Below are 17899 nucleotides of genomic sequence, written 5' to 3'. Positions count from 1 at the left end.
CAGCTCTTATATCAAATTCACCATTCTGACCTTCGCCCTAGTTTCAAGTGGGGGGGAAAAAAAAGAGTCCACGTGAAAACAGAGTGGGAGAGGGCTGGAGAGAGTAAAGACAAGAGAAGTTAAAGAAAGGAGATTTCCAAGGACGACTAACTTTTTAATGGAGTCTCCAGAAGCTGGAGACTGGTACAGTAGTGTAGAGGAGGGCAACAGGAACAACAGCTCCCTCTGGGGTGAGAAGACTGGTCAAGGGTATCAGCAGGATATGTAACCAACTAACTGGCAGATTGACTGATGCAAGGGAAGCATCAAAACAACATATCCAGGCAAACAACTTCTTTGTTAATACAACGATGGACCACTATACATGAGCAGACTATTGGCAAATAACATGGCATTTACCACTAGTGGATGGTGTTTATCTGCTTTGTTACATTAATTTTGGCAACTTGTTGTATATAACAAAGAGCAGAAACAAAAAAAAAGAAATCACACACAAATTAGTCTCGGCCAAGAAATCACAGTCAGTGCATCGATTATTACAGTCCTTTTTCAGAGGCTGAGCAGCAGCAATATCTTTTCTTAAATAAAGCACAAACAAGTGGGGTTTTGTTGAGAGCAAGAATGTATTTTGGCAATTCAGTGCATAAATTGATACACAGCGAGCGATATATTAAAAGAAGCTTTAGAGCATTAATGAAGTGCAACTTTCAGCAGGGGCTCCAAATCATGTTTTAATGTCTGTGACACTTTCTATACTCACTCGTTTAATTTGCATGTAACAATTCTAACAGAGGGGACACAGACAAAAAAAAGAAAGTAAACAGACAAATCTCCTTTGTCTTTTGTTATTTCTAGCCCAACAAAGTGCTGTAAATGTCACTACTGCAACACTTTCTCCATATGCCTCCAGACATCATCAAAAGACTATTTTTACTTTTTATTGGTAAATCGTCAACTTTTATTTGAAAGTAAAACAAATGACAGACGTTTCAGCCCCTTGGCGCACCATCATGTGGGCAGGACAGCAAAGCCAGGCTGCCTGACGAATGCCCGGCCAAGGCAAGCTGGAGGGAAGTAAAAGACACTCCTCCTCAAACGGGCCCGTCAGCTTTCAAAGAAGCAGCCATTAGCGAGTGCTCATCAAGCGAGAGCAAGGGCCCGTCCATTCCCCCGGAGAAGCGGAGCAAACGGCAGGCCACAATGCCACTATGCAAGGAGGGAGGCGGAGGACTGCGGAGATGAGCCCTGGACCCAGTGGTGTTTCCGAGCGGAGTCAAGCCGCACGTCCCCGGAACGCTCAATTCCCAGCCCAACTGTCACGGCTGGCACTCGATTCAGCCCCTTCAAGCACATAATCTGTGCTCGTATGGCTGTTAAACACCACACTCTCCGGTCCTTCACTCATTTTGTGCCATGGTATTGTTGTGTCTGCCGTCTTTCTATTATTGAGCCATTAAAGGATTTGGATGGAGAGTCATTTCTCAGCATATGGTATCTTGATCAGCGACAAGGCAATAAGATAGCAAGAGACAATAAATTCCTTGTATATTTAGGAATTGATAGTTACTTATACTGGGGCGATTTAGGAAATGTTATATATATACATATATACATAAACGTACACGTGTATGTCTGTGTGTATATGCTTTGTAGCACAAAAACTTATACAGTCACTGGGTCCTTGCTTCATGCAGTGAGAAGCAGTGCGCGGTGCTATCGCCGGGAACAGATGAGAGAGCCGACTGATTCGTGCAAGTTGGGGGGAGAATCACTGCATTAATCTCAGCGAACACTGTGGGGTCCAAGGTGGCACGGCGCCATGCCAGAGATTCCCACTTACAGCTATCTCTCCCGATGACAGAGCGATAATGTCACCTGGGTCCAGGTGAGCGAAAAATGGCAGCCTGCTTGATGCTCAGCCGGCTGCTTTAATTGGCTAAAACAAAGTAATTTGAGAGCAGTATGGGGGGGCACGAGAGGGTAAACGATGGGACAGAAGGTCATTGCTTCTCTTTCACTCTGCTGTTTGCCATCCACCAACACTCCCAGCATGTGCTACAGTTAATATTGAGATCTATTATACAGAAGGCTTTCACCATCTGCTTTATACACCGAGAACCTGTGCAACACACCTTGTTATTGATTTTTTTTTTTTATGAGATTTTACACTGTATGTCTTCTTGAAGATGTAGCTTACTTTGATTCAAAGGGATGATAAGACACTCAAATATTACAGATGTTTGGTAAATTACAACAAATGATGTAACAACATCAAAAAAGCTGTCAGCAAGGCATCCATCACAATTATCCCCAAGCCTATGGCGGTGTTTTTGAGTTGCTTGTTTAGTCTGGCAAGCTCTATACAAGTTTCTAGGTTATCTTTATTGCAAATAGCGATACCTTGCAACAGGAGTTCACTTAATATTGGAATACAAAATCACAGCATCAACAATAAATCACAAAAAAAATGATGCGCGAAATGGAAAATTCATACCAAAATGAGCAAACTCCCTCTCTGGGTAGTGTGACAAGTGCAGCCAGAGTGCTATTTGCTGTTAAGTCAATAGCACAAGAGAAAAAGACAAGGAGTTTTTTAGTTTTATAACCGGCTGTCCTAAAGCGACAATGTGAGGGTAACAGCTCAAGCACCCTATGATGTGGATTCTTCACACAAACCAATTTGGCACTAACCCTTGTGAGGTGCTGCCTGTTACACCTGGCCAGACTTCTTTCTGATCTGGCAAACAGATGAAATCAAACTTCCATTAAAGAGAGTTGGCATTTCAGTAGACATGTTTTACAAGTACATTTTCCTCAGGAAAATACATATTTGCTGGCATCAAGACCAACACCCAATTTGTACACAGCAAATTCAAAAGTGTTAAATGTTTTGGTGTTAGTAGTCTTAGAGTTAATTTTACTCTAAGTAGAGTCACATTCTTTTAATGTAACTCTGAGGTGTAAAATGATAGTAGTTAAAATCGAGTGTTAAAAATGAGTGTTTCTATTTCAAATCTGGAGGTGTTACAATGGAAACATTAACTCTTGACCTCTTAACTCTGAACTCCTACAGGGGCTATGACACCAATAGAGTAAATTCACAGACTCCGCCCCCAGCACGGCTCCAATTGAAGCTGAAGTGAAGCCGTTTCAAAACATTTTGCTCTACATATTTGAGTTGTTTGCCGTGCTTGGTAAGTCATGTTTTCAAAGATTGTTTCAATTATTGTTATTAGCTTTTACTTCTGTGGCTCTTTGGAGTTGAGACAAAGCTGTGTGAAAGGCATTAGCCATGTTGCTCGCTGATAGCATAATATTCTGTTTTAGCTAGCTGAAAGGTATTGTTTGCGGGCAAATACCACAGCCTTGAAAAAAAGCTTGCATGTGAATTTTCAGTCAAATTTCTTGGTCAAATACACTTAAAACAATGTCTAGAATGTGAAATGTTGATATAATGATGCTACTTGAAGCCTGAAAACGATCTCCCATAAAAAACGAGCAAACAGCAGTAGCAGATGTCCCGAGTCCCGACTGGGTTCTACGTTAGCATTTAGATTCCTCCAGAGTTTTGTGCACACGGTTTTAGGTAAAAATGAAAAAGGTTGAGGTTTTACATTTAGTTCAGTATTACCTGTTGTCTGTGTCCTTGTCTTTTGGGAAAATACTTTACACAAGTAATGGCTCAAAAAGGATTCCTTTTTTTTTTTTTTTTTTTAACTGTGCTGCAATTGATTTGTGCCATTAATTAGTGTCAACTAATTTTTATTCAATCTCCACATAGGATATGCTTGTGAAGATGGAATATGGGGGAGAGCAGAAGTGCGTTGAAGTTCCACAAAGTGATGAATTAAGGACATGCATATTGTATTTTGTATTTATTGAAATAAGTGATGAGAATGCTGTTATTTGCATTTACCAGCTCACCTATGTCAGACCTTTTGATAAACGAAATTCTAATGAAAGTGAGAACATGTACACTGTTACATCTTTCAGAAAATGTTTTGAAATTGTGTTGCACAGTTCAGAATAAATGTTTTTCAAAAACCATTGCGTCTTTTTAATAAATGTTTATTTCCAAAAGAAATTTCTAGAAGTTCAGAACAGTAAAATTCCCGCTTCTTAGAATTAATTAGAAGATAACTCCTACGTAGCTAAACTAAAATACTCTTTGAGAGTTAATATATAAACTCTTAACACCAAGTGTCAAATTATCAACTCCAGAGAGATTTGGTGTTTAACACTAAATCAGAGTTAACGTACCAACTCTCCAAAAAGAGTCAAATCAACACTCTCTGGTGTGGACCCATATAGACACTTTAAAAGTGTTGAAATCAAATCTGACAGTGTTAATTTGGACATGCTGGATTTGCTGTGTAGTGCTCGGCTTTAAAAATATCAACACCCGGAGGTGGTTTTCCGAAAATCGTTATCACGTTTTTAACATGTTTCTATGAAAGAAAGAATCGCCACACCATCCAACACGATCACATGATCTCATCACCATCAAGAAGGCTGACAATTATAGTATCGTTTCCTCAACTACTAATTATTTTATAGTATTTTGATTTGTTGAGGCAAGTTCCCGTGTAAAAAGTATGGATGTTTCAAACCTGAGCAGACAAAGCAACAACGAAACAATAGAAACAAAGAACAATAGAATAAAAAGCTGATGTGCTGCAGACATAGATAACCACGTGTGTACAGAGCATTTCATTAACACCTGTGTATCTATGCGCATGTGTGCGTTTGGCCATGTGTGTCTCCGAGCGTGCATTCAAGCATGTGGGTTGTTTGACTGCATCGGGATACGTGATGCACCTGTGTTGAACAAATGACCTCCCGTGCCTGTGTGGGTTTCTCCCAGGTGTGGCTGATGCATGGATCATGTGTTGCAGAGTGCTCTGGGCCACATTGGCTCAATTGTCATGGGATCATCTCTGAATGTGGCCATGAATTTGCATTGAGCGAAGGAACGGTTCACCTCCTCGGCGCAGCCTTCGATGCATCTGAGGCGCAGGGGAGGAGCGCGCTAGACCAGCCCCCTGCAGGCAGAATCAGGTGTTATCTGTCTGACTGGGGACACCACCATCAATCTCTCCTGTCCACTTTCCTTTGCGCCGAATCAAGTCAGCACAGTGTAGTGCATCTGCGTTGACGACATGCAGACAAGATAAGCGATCGAGCGTGTCAAAACTTTGCCGCGTTTGCGTGATTTGTTAAAGGAGCGGAGATAATCGTTTAATCATTACAACCAGTTTAGCTTTTAAACCTTCAAAAGATATTGGGATAAAAATGTGATGCATGAGTACAAGCGTCAACAAGGTTTAAATTTAAAAAGCCAAATTCATCACTTGTCCTTTCATCCTTTCATTTACTGCGAGCTTTCGCAATGAATGCGGCTTAAAGTGACCACCTCACGTGCTTGGGAAAATATAAAAATCACACTTAGTGTAATTGGTTCAGCTTTTATGAAACCTTTCAGACACTTGTTTCAAAATCCATCCTCTATTTATTCTCCTCCAGTACTGCTCCTACTTTTCATATCAACACAAAACAAAATATTTCCTCTTACTGCTGCACAGGGACACAAAGGGCACCTAAAACACTCAAAACACTTGATCTGCCGTCTTGTACCGTGAACTGTCTAATAGAGGTGGGAATCACCATACATCCCACGATACGATATTATCACAATACTTAACGCACGATACGATATTGTTGCAATTTTTTTTAATATTTTGCAATATTCAGATTCTGTACATAAAGGTAAACTTTATCAATATTCATTTTATCTAATATCAAAGTCTCGCACTCAGTCTTTCTCTCATTTCAGTCAGTTTTATTGTTGACAAACTGAACGGTTTGTATTACAGTCTAGTCCAACTTAACTGAATGCAACCATCTGGTACGATTATAGCTATTCTGAACTATGAAATTTATGAAAACTATGCAGCCCATTCAGCAACTGAAGAATTTGAAAGTAAATTAAAAGCAAAATATAATTTTACATTAAATAAAAAAGTTTTAAACTTGATTAAAATAAAACATGTCTTAAATTAAAATAAGTAAACTGTCATGTTTATTGCTGCCAAAAAAAAAGTTAAACACATTTGGACAGTGAAGGAATGTCAAGAAAGGATTCTTGCTCAGAAAAAGGATCAACATGCTCTGAAGTCAGAGCACAAAAACCTTTTTTGTAACAAAATATTGATTTCTGCTGTCCCTGTATCGATACATTATTAGCAAACAAAATATCACGATACTACACAGTATCGATTTTTTCCCCCACCCCTACTGTCTAACTATCTAAAAAATTAACCCAACACATGTCTGATACTGGACAGCCTCTTTTTTCACATTAGTCACAAGCCGGCTTCACTGGCGCTCAATCAAAATACAGTTACACCTTTAAATGACACATACTGGCAAAATGGCATCGCCCAGCATGTTGCTCTTTTTGCGTATCACTTAAGAGATGAAGAATTCATCTGAAGATTTGACCCATTACTTTTAAAAGCACAGTTAAGTTTGGCCCCGAGCTTTACTAAAGATCTTAAAGCTCCCTGGTAGCTAAAACCACAGCCTCAAATTCTCCTTGTATCTGGTGGAAATATTTGCTTATATCTGCTTGAGGACCTTGCACTGGAGAAAAAAAATTTTCTTGACAGCAAATAATGAAAGCTTTAAAGTCAAAATAGCAAGCGTAATTTCTTGTAATTAATTCCTATGACGAGCCTGAGCGTGCCGGGGGCCACTAAGCAGTAGGGAGTTTGAAAAGCCCAGAGAGAATCATAAAATCAACCAAAAGACGCCGGAGAGAGCAGAAGAGGAAAAGGGAGGTGAAAAACCTCTGTTGACACCTGGTCTGTATGATAATTTGATCTGTGTATGATGGCTCAGAGTTTGAAAGGCACTTTGTCCAATTAGAAGTGTGCAGAAAATTTCCACCTGCCCCTGACAGAGATGAAGTGGCTCTTTCAGAAGACACTGTGGCACTGAGCCAGCAAAGAGAGCCCAAACACCGCAAGTGGAGCAAGCAGAAATTAATGAGCATCACAAGCCACACTTGTTTAATGCAAGATGACATTGAATGAATATTCCCTCGGACTATTTCACAGTATATTTTCAATTTCACAAACAAACTCGCAACCTCCCCCCCCCCCAAAAAAGCTGAACTTATTATTGTTCCTGAAGAGACGGCAAGCTAAACAAAAAGTTTTGTGTCAACAACAGCTCAAAAAATCTTATAAAGAATTAGATTTGGACATTTTTATACCTGGAACTTTCTCGAAGCGCTGTCTCCAATATAGCTCTAATCCAAATAGCTCTTTGAAATAAGCATTCAACCAAAAAAGAAGGAAGAAAGTTCAAAGTTAAGATGAAAAAAAAAAACAGTTTTGTACATTAACATAACTTGAAAGCTACTGAAATAGTTATGCCATAGGACAATCTCAAGTTCTCGATATGTTCACTGCGCGCAGCTAACGTCTGCGGGGTCTGCCACTACCAACCTCAACCCAAAGTTTTCATCTTCCTATTTCTGTACGTCTATTTCTGTCTGTCACATAAAAATAGGCTTTTAACAACCCAGCACGGCGTTAATTATTGCCTCTTAAGCACTGCATTACTAAAATAAAGCTGCAAATATTGATTGATCAGACAGATGATATTTGTCAGCGAATAAGTGATTGGAGAATCATACATAGTGAAGTCTGTCTTTCAATCACTGTCGGAAAGCAGCACTCCAGTATTGCTGCACTGATTGAGCCCCATCGTGCCACAGTCTGTCTTAGCACGCCTCCTAAAGCAATCAATTCACCGACGCGCACACACACAAGAACCAAATATTCATTAGTAAGTTATTCATATTCAAAAGCTGCCTTTCAAAAGTAACAAAAGAGCAGAATTGTGTTTGACAGGCACGTTGCAGTGTTTCTGTGACATACTGTGTGAGGCAAGAACAATTGTGATCATCTCCTATTATTTTATGAGTAGCGAATTGTGTTCATTACTGTTGTCTGTCAGGTGGCGAAATCTGTATGAACAAATGTTATAGCTTTTTTTTTCCCCTTTCACAATAAGAAACATATACAAAAGACCTCTTTAATATTACACATATTTTACAATTAGTGAGTTAATGTTTGGACAACGCAACAACTAACATGAGCTGTTTCAATAAGACCAAGCTAATAGTTTCACACTACTGCTTGATTTGATATGATTAACACTTGTGGGTATTGTTTAACTACTCCAGCCCCATTGGCCCCGAGTAGCGGGCGCGAAAAAAAAAAAGAGAGAGAAAAAGACAGAGATGGGCCGCGATGTTAATAATTAGTTAGTTCTGCGTTCAAAAAAATTCTGTCCAACCTCACCAGATTATAATCAAAGGCTGAAAATAGTAGCTGATTGTAATCGGCACTCAGAAGTCACCAGGGGTGTTTGAAGAGCCCGTCAAGCCTGCAAGTGGAGCTAATTCGATTAAGTGGTGGCAGTACCTGGAGGGGACGGATCTGTATCTCTCCCTTTTTTATTTATGAGATTAAGTTGGGCTTGTTATTCCAATATAAATAATCAAGCCAACAGAAATGACACTGATTTTCAAGTTGTTTTATCTTCCACGTCTCCAAAAGTTTTCTGTTTATTTCAGGTGACAAATAAACTTTGTGAAGTAATGACACGGCACTACTAATGTAACGAAATTAGCAGTGGAGGATGTTATATGAGCGCTTTACCTCCTGCAGCACTGGGATTTTGTGTGACAGAACCCCAGAAAAGCAATGTTGTTACTATAACAAAATATTTTGGTCTTCTTTTTCTTTAAAAATTGAATCTGTAAAAACGGAAAAAACCCTTTGCATGTAGTGCAATAATGGCGCGCAGACTTGTAAAAACACATATTGTTCTGAGTGAAGGTTTAACAACTCCTGAGACCACCTTCTCTCGTCTACACTATTCTGTTAGATGTACTACATGGTGAGAATGCGTAAGTGCAGACATTGTTAAATTACATTATTACTCTAAGCATAGGAGAAAGCAAATGGATTATTCTGCCTTGCTATTGTCCGTTGCTGCTGCTCTTCATCTGTGCTAGAAAGGCAGCAATATGCAACAGATATTTCCATTTTTATCTTAGTCAGACATCATACGCGACAGAATCCTTAAAGCAAGGCTGCAGTGAATTTAGCCTTCAGAAAGAAAGATAAATGACAGCCAAGAAGCTCTGGAGTTGTGCTGTTTGAATAAAATGCTTTAGATTTCTTCTCGTTTTAAAGCAGACATGTGCACATAATGTCCGTAGCTGGCCGATCAGAGTGCACACACAGGTAAAGGATTTGTGATTTGAATTAAACAATAAAAGACTTCTCTGAATGTCACGCAGGACGTGGTGCAGTCTGGCAGGTGTTTTGCAGGAGTTTTGTTCAGAAATGAAAGGAATGATGGTTTGAAAGATAAAACGGTCAAAGTTTCTGAGTGTAACAATTTTACATGCAAAGGGCTTACCTACCTGCTTGGGAGCTTTTCACCATCCACAATGATGGAGATGTGAAAGCCTTGGCCATAGATGTGACATAAGAATCCCCCCAGAGTGAGATTTTAGACCCTTCTCACCACATCTTTCCCTCTAGTCCTCTTCTAAGGGGCCCTTTTCATATCACAGAGCCACAGAGAGGCATGGAGCCAAGCAGCACAAGTACTTAGGTCACAGTGTACCACATTAAAATTAGACTCCTTTAACACCCTCCAATAATGCATCTGGAGTATTTCCGGTCATAACTATTCAAAATTTTCTATCTAAGATACAAACTTCAGTAAATGGGCCATAGATCTGAGCTATCATTCACCACTGGAGATTTCACATCAAATCTGGTGTCTGTCACCAGTTGAAATTTCCTCGCCAGCCCCAGTTAAGTCACTAGTGATTCAAACTCAAAAATAAGATGTCCCACAAGAATAAAACTTTCATAGATGGTCTAGGTTAAGTTTTTTAACTTATTTTAATTAATATTGCCTGTTAAACGATGGCATTGAATTACCTATAGTGTAAGCCTAAGATAAATATAAGTTCTAACTTGTGCAAAAAATGCAAATTAAATATACATATGAAATGCATTCATGTCAACAAAAGTAAATAATATACATAAATGCATTTTCAAGCTAAATGCACTTTAGTTTATATGGACAATTGTGAGTGAAATGCACAGGTCAAGCAAAAATCTGCTATTTTGCAAATGGCAAATACTGTGGTGCATGCTTCAGTTCATTTAACAATGACTTAATGTGTGTTATGCATAAAATTTTTAAGTGTTAAATGAACAGAGAATATTGGATTTTCATTTGTGACAAACAGAGCTAAACAATGAAAAACAAGCAAATTTCTTTAACCAATGTCTAGAGTCTTTTCACAAGTTTCGTTTAATTTTAATTAAACTAAACTTAATTTACTGCCTTTAATATACTGTAACTATGCATCTCTGAGACTTGAGAGACTTTTTTATGTCATATTTACAGGTCAGACCAATCGAGTACTTGCTGAAATAGAATTAAACTCTAGAGCTGTTTCACATGTCTTGTTACATAAAGAAATCAAAGGTTCCTGCCAAATCCAATAGTTTAGCAAATGGAGTGTTGTTACCAAACACCATATCATGAACAGCTGTGTCTGTGTTTCACTTTTTTTTCCTGGAATTGCACAAGATGTTAAAAGAAAATCAGTCATGCTTCCACTTGGAGCAGCATTTCTTTTTACGTCACAGTATTTGTATACAGCTTCCCTCTGTTCTGTATGATGCTTTTTTATACCAGCTCTCCCAAGTCTGCACGAAAGAGTGCTTGTCCTTCTTCAACACTGAGACGATATTTGCTGTCCCTCTTGTACAGTACCTTACATCTGTTGTATGCATTAAAGTTGGGGCCTAGCTTTACACACTGATGTTGACAATAACCATAATGTGCAAATAATAAAATATTTATGTCAGGATTAATCCAAATTGGCTCTGGTTTTCTAACCGCCTGTGCCAGTGTAAACTGTGTTTTGGCATTTAAAAAAGTACTGTCTGTATATACGAAGACAACACGGTGATAAGATTGCATGCAAGAAGTGGAAAAGGTTTTTATGACTGACCCTGTTGCATACGCTTGTGTTGACCCTGCAGAAAAGCCCTTTCATTTTACATACACTACAGCTGCATGCGAAGCAAATTGACAATAAAGTTTGGTTTGATTTGATGTCTATTACTGGGATTTCCCTTCTGAAGGCACAAAGTATAAAGAGGAGAATATTTAAATCAGCTGTGCAAACTGATTAACTGTTTGTGACACGCAGTTTGCTGCTAATTGTGTTGATATTTAATGCAGAAAAAAGCTGTTTTTTTGTGCTTGATATTGAAATGAACTGACTTTGCCTGTGTTCAGAAACCAAACTTTTGTTAATTACCCATAAAACTAACCACACCCCTGAGTACCATTTGGGGATTGTACTACTAACAAAGTAGGCTATTGTCAAGTTGTGAAAATGTTTAAACATACATTGTCCAAACACACAGTATTATGACTCGATTTGCTTTTGAACATATGTGCTTTTTAGGTATCACATTTAGTTGGAGGTAACTTAAGCCAGCTCTATGTTAGGCTGACCGTCCCTGTGAAAGAATGAATTCATCAAACACAGGGGCTGGAGGAATATTTTGTTTGCTGTGAAGCAGTGTTGCTTCATCAGGGCAAGCAAGGTAAGCAGAGTCCAGTGAACTAACACCAACTAAAATATACCAGTGTGAAAGCGATCTGTCTCCTTGCATTTCACAGTATTATGTCATAAAACTGCTGACTTGTTTGCATCCATCCTCTAATTTCCTACCATCTTGCAGCCACAGTTGGATATTGTCTCTGGAAGCAGGCTTTATTCTGCTTTACTCTACTGGAATCTATACGGGGTCAGCATTATGATGGAAATGCCCTTTCACAAAGCTTAGCGGTGGGCTTTGGTGGGAAACTCACAGGTATGCTAGTAAAGCTGACTCTGCTTTTACTACTCTGAGATCAGTTACAAACTACATGTTATGTGGAGACAGAGCTAACATAAACAAGCACTCCATGATTTATCATCTCAACAAAAAGGTTTTCTCTAGCTAATCACCTTGGCCAACCTGTGTGATGTAGCGGAGTTAGAGTATAGTGTGAAAATGTTTTTAATAATTCCTTCAGCACAACAGCAAAGAAAGCATCAATGATGGAGACGGGACGTCAAATCCTGCCACGACTGGTTTAATAAAGCAGACAAGTTGCACAGGTGCAGGCTCGGCCAGCACTTTCAGATTATCATCTATGAGAATTCACTTGGTTGATTGGACGTACTAAATTTAACCCCAGTGTTTTGCTAAAACATCAACTTCATTTTTTATTGATATTTTTAATCCCAATGAGCTCATTAAATTGCTTTTTTGTTTTTTTTAAGAAATTGCATCCTCACAGGGCAGCGACTATAAACACAATTTTACAGAATATGATAAATTACAGGAGATTAGACAGAATATAAAATATTTAAAGCTCAAGCTCAAACATGCAGCAGTAATACTAATTCATATAACAACGCAAGAAAAATATTTTTATGCAGCATATTTGCTATTTGTTTTAATACTTTAAGTTAAATGCTCCAATAGTTCACGATTTACGAGGAGTTGGGTATGTCTGTGAAGGTTCTCAGTCATCCAGGTCATCGTAGTCTAAGGAGCTTGGAAAGAAAAGCGTCTGGACTTCTTTAAGTTGCTTGAAGACGTTTCACCTCTCATCCGAGAAGCTTCTTCAGTTCTAGGGTCAAATGGTTGAGACTCCCAGATTTAGGGACTCTCCACCAAGCTCCGTAGACAAGGAGTTGGGTATTTTCATAGTGCAGTATAACTTTACTAAACAATTCCTCCAGTACTTGTAATTGTCAGCTAATGCTAAATATTTTGATGGTAAATACTAAAGTACATTTTTAAAATAATTCTTCATCCAGAAACAACTGCAGAAAGGTTAAGACGTGTCCGTGCAGAGTACAGAAAGCTGCAGGAAGTTTGTCAGTTTATATAAAAGAATAAAAGACAGGCAGTACAAAATCATAAAAAGATCTGTTTTAATCTCATCTAATGTGTCTTGTTAAGCATGTTTCTTCCTGTCATCATCATATACTCGCCTTTCTGTGAAAGTCACCACACACATCACTGCTGTGAAGTAACAGTAGTAACCACTGAGCCACTGTGCTGCTAATTTCATATTTTGAAATGACAGCAAGAAAAAAAAAGCTTCACATCTTGCTTGGCAATATTTCAATCAATGCTCATCAACTACTAACTCTAACATTATGCTGACATTCACAGGTACACTGTCTAGATAAGCATGATGCAACTGAAATAATGTTTGACCTTTGAAGCTCATAAGAACAGAAAATCGTTTTTTTTCCCCCCAACAGCTCTAGTGCCAAAGTCGAAACGAGAAACAGTTGTCACCATCTATGCAACAGCTCGGTGTATGGTTGAAGAAAGACTGACTGTTAACATTTAACGATGTTAAGTGTCTGAAGGGTAGCAATGAAACAGTTCATGATATCATTACCTCACCCACATTTCAGAATTGAAAACGCAAGAGGACTCAGATTTGATATTATGTTATAGCCAGCCAGCCAGAAAAAAAGGACACATAATGGAGTTCCACTCCTGGATCTGTCCAAGCTGAAGTCTCAGTTATAAGCCTATACCTGTACCTTCACGCTCTCCAGCGGGCAGAGTGCCCTCATTCACTGAATCTGAGAATGCCAGGGCCACAGTAATGCCGCTGTCCATTCGAGAGGCGCGCTAACCTCAGCCAACTGCCAGCTTTCTGAGATTTAGTGCAAAAAGTTAAAACTCTATGCCGCTGTACCTCATCCGTCCTCTTTCAGCAACGACTAAATAAATGCTGGCTGTCTAGCTGAGAGCTCTCGTTTCACTCCCCAAAAATAAAACCTCTGAGTAAATTGTGGCTACGTGTTCATTAAGAGATGAGTGACAATGTTTAAACTCTCCTCCGTTAGACTGGATCACGCAATATACTGCACTGTATGTTAAGGCTTCTCTACACTGAAACCTGAAGGACAGGTTACTTTTTTTATTTTATGGAAACAAAAATGTGTGGTGGGAAAAACTACAATAACACTGGAGGTAGTGAAACAATAGGAAGAAAGCTGTTATTCAGGCTAAAAAAAAAAATCATATCAGAATTAATCGAGATATGAGACGGAGGCAAACTAATAAGCAGGAGGCTCTGTAATATTCTCCACCACAGGGAACCACATCACACTTCACCTAGTGACAGATTACGCTGTTCTAAACCAACATAATGTTATTTGTACTTTATGAGTAACCTCTTACTCCCTAACGAAGGAAAATGATTTTCAGATGACTCACAGTCTGCATACATGACAATGATAGCGCAGTACAAGAAGACAAGCATATCAATCAGCATCATTCGGTGGAGTCTAATTCCACACTTCTAGGAAGCACACACATTTTCGGCAGTCGAACAAACTAATGTTAAATGCGGATGCAAACACCAGGTCTCTCATCACACGCGCGGCTCCGGTGCTTCCCTGTGCAACTGTGAGATTTCAAACCTCTGCAGAGACCATCACCTTACATAACTAAGCCATTAATATTGATTGTTTCCAAATTTGTGAACGGAGAGAGATCTTGCAATATGAAAATAACACCCTTTCTTCTTTCCAGTAATGATATACCAAAAGCCCTTCAAGGCCTGTTCTCTGACCCACTCAAGTCTTACAGCAGAGCTTCTGCTGAAGTAAGCCGTTTCTACTTATAAGGTATTAGCACTCAGGGTTAAAACAGTAAACGCTCTGCATGCAGGATAAGAAATGTGCATCCTCAGAAAGTCTAATACAGCTGGTGTAAAGAGGGAAACTGCGCTTAAGCGAGTGTCTGCCGCCTTTCAGATGTTGGTTTCCGTGCCTGGCCTAAAAAGCCAGAGTCTGAGCGTGGAAGCGTAATCCTAAAAAATGTTTCAGAAGTCTGTAACACTGCTGTGAACTATAAATATTTTTTACTGTTTCTTTTTTTCTCCTTTTTTATTGTTTTATTTTTTTAAGCAACCCTACAATCAACTCTGCCTACGCAATAACCCGGCTGCAGCTTCTCCTTAATAGAACATGTGTACTTTCAATTGAATAAAGCAATTATGACATAATATCTTTATGAAAGCAAGCTTTTCTTCTGCTCTCCTGCATGATGAATGCTGTAAATATTTCTAGATTATTACATTTATAAGACATCTCCATCGTGACCTCAGTTCGGGGGTCTTTTAAAACAACCAGTGGCCTTCCTTTGTAGCATTACAATACTTTGTAATCTCACTGTAATATTTATTAATGTTCTAAAGGTTAGACGACTGACCGTAACAGAGTGGTGCTAAATCAGCACTGCACATGACAATTGATGAGGCTAAAACATGAATTAGGCTTTTTCCACCTGTATGAAAGGCTAAAATACACAACAGGATTTGAACTACACAGTTAAACGTGAGAAAATAATTCCAGAAATTTAACCATAAGCGATGTCAGACAAATATTTACTTGCAATAAGTTTTTGAAAAGTTCTCAAAAGTTTTCTTTAAGTCCTCCTATGCTAAATAATATCCAACGATAATCTGTTTTCTTTGTATAAAGGCCAAAATAAAGTTTCCGTGCTGAGAACCTCCTTTCAAAGTGCAGAGATTGCCCCAGTGAAGACATTTTTTTCACCCATTCAGCATTACATAACAGACCAAAGGCGTTCTTTTTCCTGTCTTTCTCTTTCCCAGACGCACTTTAATCCTGTGCATAAAAGGGTGGGGTGAATATGGGTCAGCAGGTTAGGAGTGTCTCAAAGTCAGACTTGTGAAAAAAGAAATCAATCCACGAAGCCTCCCAACTACCTGTCTTTGCCCCGCTATTACATAAGCGCGCAGGCTGTGCCAGCCCACAAAGTCACACAGTTTCGCTTGAGCGGTAAATACATATAAATAGTCGCTGAACTGGACTATTTTTTCTATATAAAACAAGCGCGGTGATAACGAGGAGTAAGGGGGGGTAACCACTTTATAAAGTGAAAAGATCTAAGATGATGATTTCTGCTCTCAGTTGCGCGCCTCTGTTTATGGCTAAACCTGTTACATAACCAGCTTACATTCCACATTCACCATATCACACTCTAAATATACCCTTGCGCACAGGAAGAGTGCGCTCACAAAAAAGAGAAAAGAAAACATCGTTCAATGAATGAATGTCACATCTACACCGGTCGCTTCGCTGCCATGTATCCACACCAACTCTGCTTGTCAGGAATCAGCAGAGAAAGCACTATTTCTTTGAACTTGGGTGAGCCCGGTTAGCCTGTGCTGGATACAGCCGAGAGGGGGTGTGGTTAAATACTGTCTTGTACTGTACAACATGGACGGGACGTGATGGATAAATCGTGTAAAAAAGAAACAGTCCTCATGCAGCAATGCAGACGTTTTGACGGGCTAATTGCAATGTAGGGCTCGTTGGGCTTTCATTGTCTGTTCGTATTGAAGGGAGGGGGGTTAATCGCAAAAGGCGTGCAGAAGCCTCCAATGCTTGCAACAGTGTTTGCTGGCATTAAACAAATTCCAGCTGCTGGGGCGTCTTTTTCCACACAGGAATAGCGCAAATCTGTTAGCTGGAAATGTAAAAAAGGGGGAAAAATCCATCCAGACGGTACAGTGTGTTGTATAAGGCACTGTGGAGGACACGTCTGTACGAAGGCGAATAGCACTAATCGATAAACTAACCCACAGTTTCCCAAAGTTCACTTTCGACTCTGTGACAATATCGCGTTAGAGCGAGCACGTTAGCCCGTTTTGGCACGAGGAGAAGGTCCCGTTGGTCAACTCCGGGTTTCTGGATAATTGATTAATCTTGCAGTCAGAGTAAATGTGACATCTGTGACCGTATCACCCCCTATGATTTGAGCTGTCAGCAGAGCCTAAACACCAGGATCCCACACCGAAGCACTCATTACGACCAAGTGGGTAATCGCCGCTGTGGTACTAAATAAAAAATAAATAAAAAGCTGTGTACCTGTGGTTGGGTGATTTTTAGACAGTGTGCAGTTATTCAAGGGGGACGCGATTTAATTCATTTTTGAAGTTTGATGAAAATGTCCCCGATCGCTCCGTATTTCTCATCAAGTGAAAAGGGGGAAATCGGTTCGCTTACCTCTGTTGGTGCTTGAACAGGTCTGCCTTCGAACCGGGGCTGGATGGTCCGCTTTCCGGAGCGTCTCCAGGTTTACCGGGGTTTCCCTGACCGGGGTAGCCGGCTCCGAGGCGCTGTTGCCCGGGTCGCTCGCTGGATCTGGAGGGGACTCCATGTTGAATTTCAGATTTATTGTTTAACTACCGCTGGTACTTCAAACTAATTCTATGCGATCTGTGAGCTCCGACACCACGTCTCGCTATCTAATTTAGAAGTAAGAAATGAGAAATGCGAGTGTGTCTGGAGGTGGGTGTGTAGGTTTGATTGTCCACTAGCAGCGCTAGTGAGAGCTCCAGTCATGCAAACTGGAAAGGGAGAGGTTGTCAATAGTCGAAGAATAGATGTAGGCCTGAAAGTAATCCACGCTGATCGACCCCGCGCAGTTTTGCATGGTAATATCGATTTTCTATTACTGTCTAACCATTTCCAAAGATTTTTTACATCTCTGCATTTGCTTATATGCAAAATGAGAAAACCGGGATAGAATACTATGAATTATAAACTGCAAAACTGCACAGTGTGGCCAAAAATGCATCCTTGTGCACGCAACTGCGCCTGTAGCTACATAATCTATTTCTTTTAGGCTGTCGATCTAAAAATAATCAATATAATTTTAGG

At 39.7% G+C, this 17899-nt stretch overlaps 1 protein-coding gene across 1 annotated transcript in view; it reads right to left on the bottom strand.

Annotated features, from left to right (window-relative positions):
* roraa (RAR-related orphan receptor A, paralog a) overlaps positions 1-17542 on the bottom strand; it is a 191827-nt gene extending 174285 nt beyond the window's left edge. The window contains exon 1 of the mRNA XM_006789317.3: positions 17243-17542. Coding sequence (XP_006789380.1) covers positions 17243-17396 — 154 coding nt within the window. The 5' untranslated portion in view covers positions 17397-17542. The remainder of the gene's footprint in view (positions 1-17242) is intronic.
* Between the last annotated feature and the right edge of the window lie 357 nt (positions 17543-17899).

This window comes from Neolamprologus brichardi, chromosome 7, assembly GCF_056152115.1.
Source record: "Neolamprologus brichardi isolate AB-2024 chromosome 7, ASM5615211v1, whole genome shotgun sequence".
Lineage (NCBI taxonomy): Eukaryota > Metazoa > Chordata > Actinopteri > Cichliformes > Cichlidae > Neolamprologus > Neolamprologus brichardi.
Note: the sequence above shows the minus strand (reverse complement) of the source record. Positions and strands in the feature narration are given on the sequence as shown.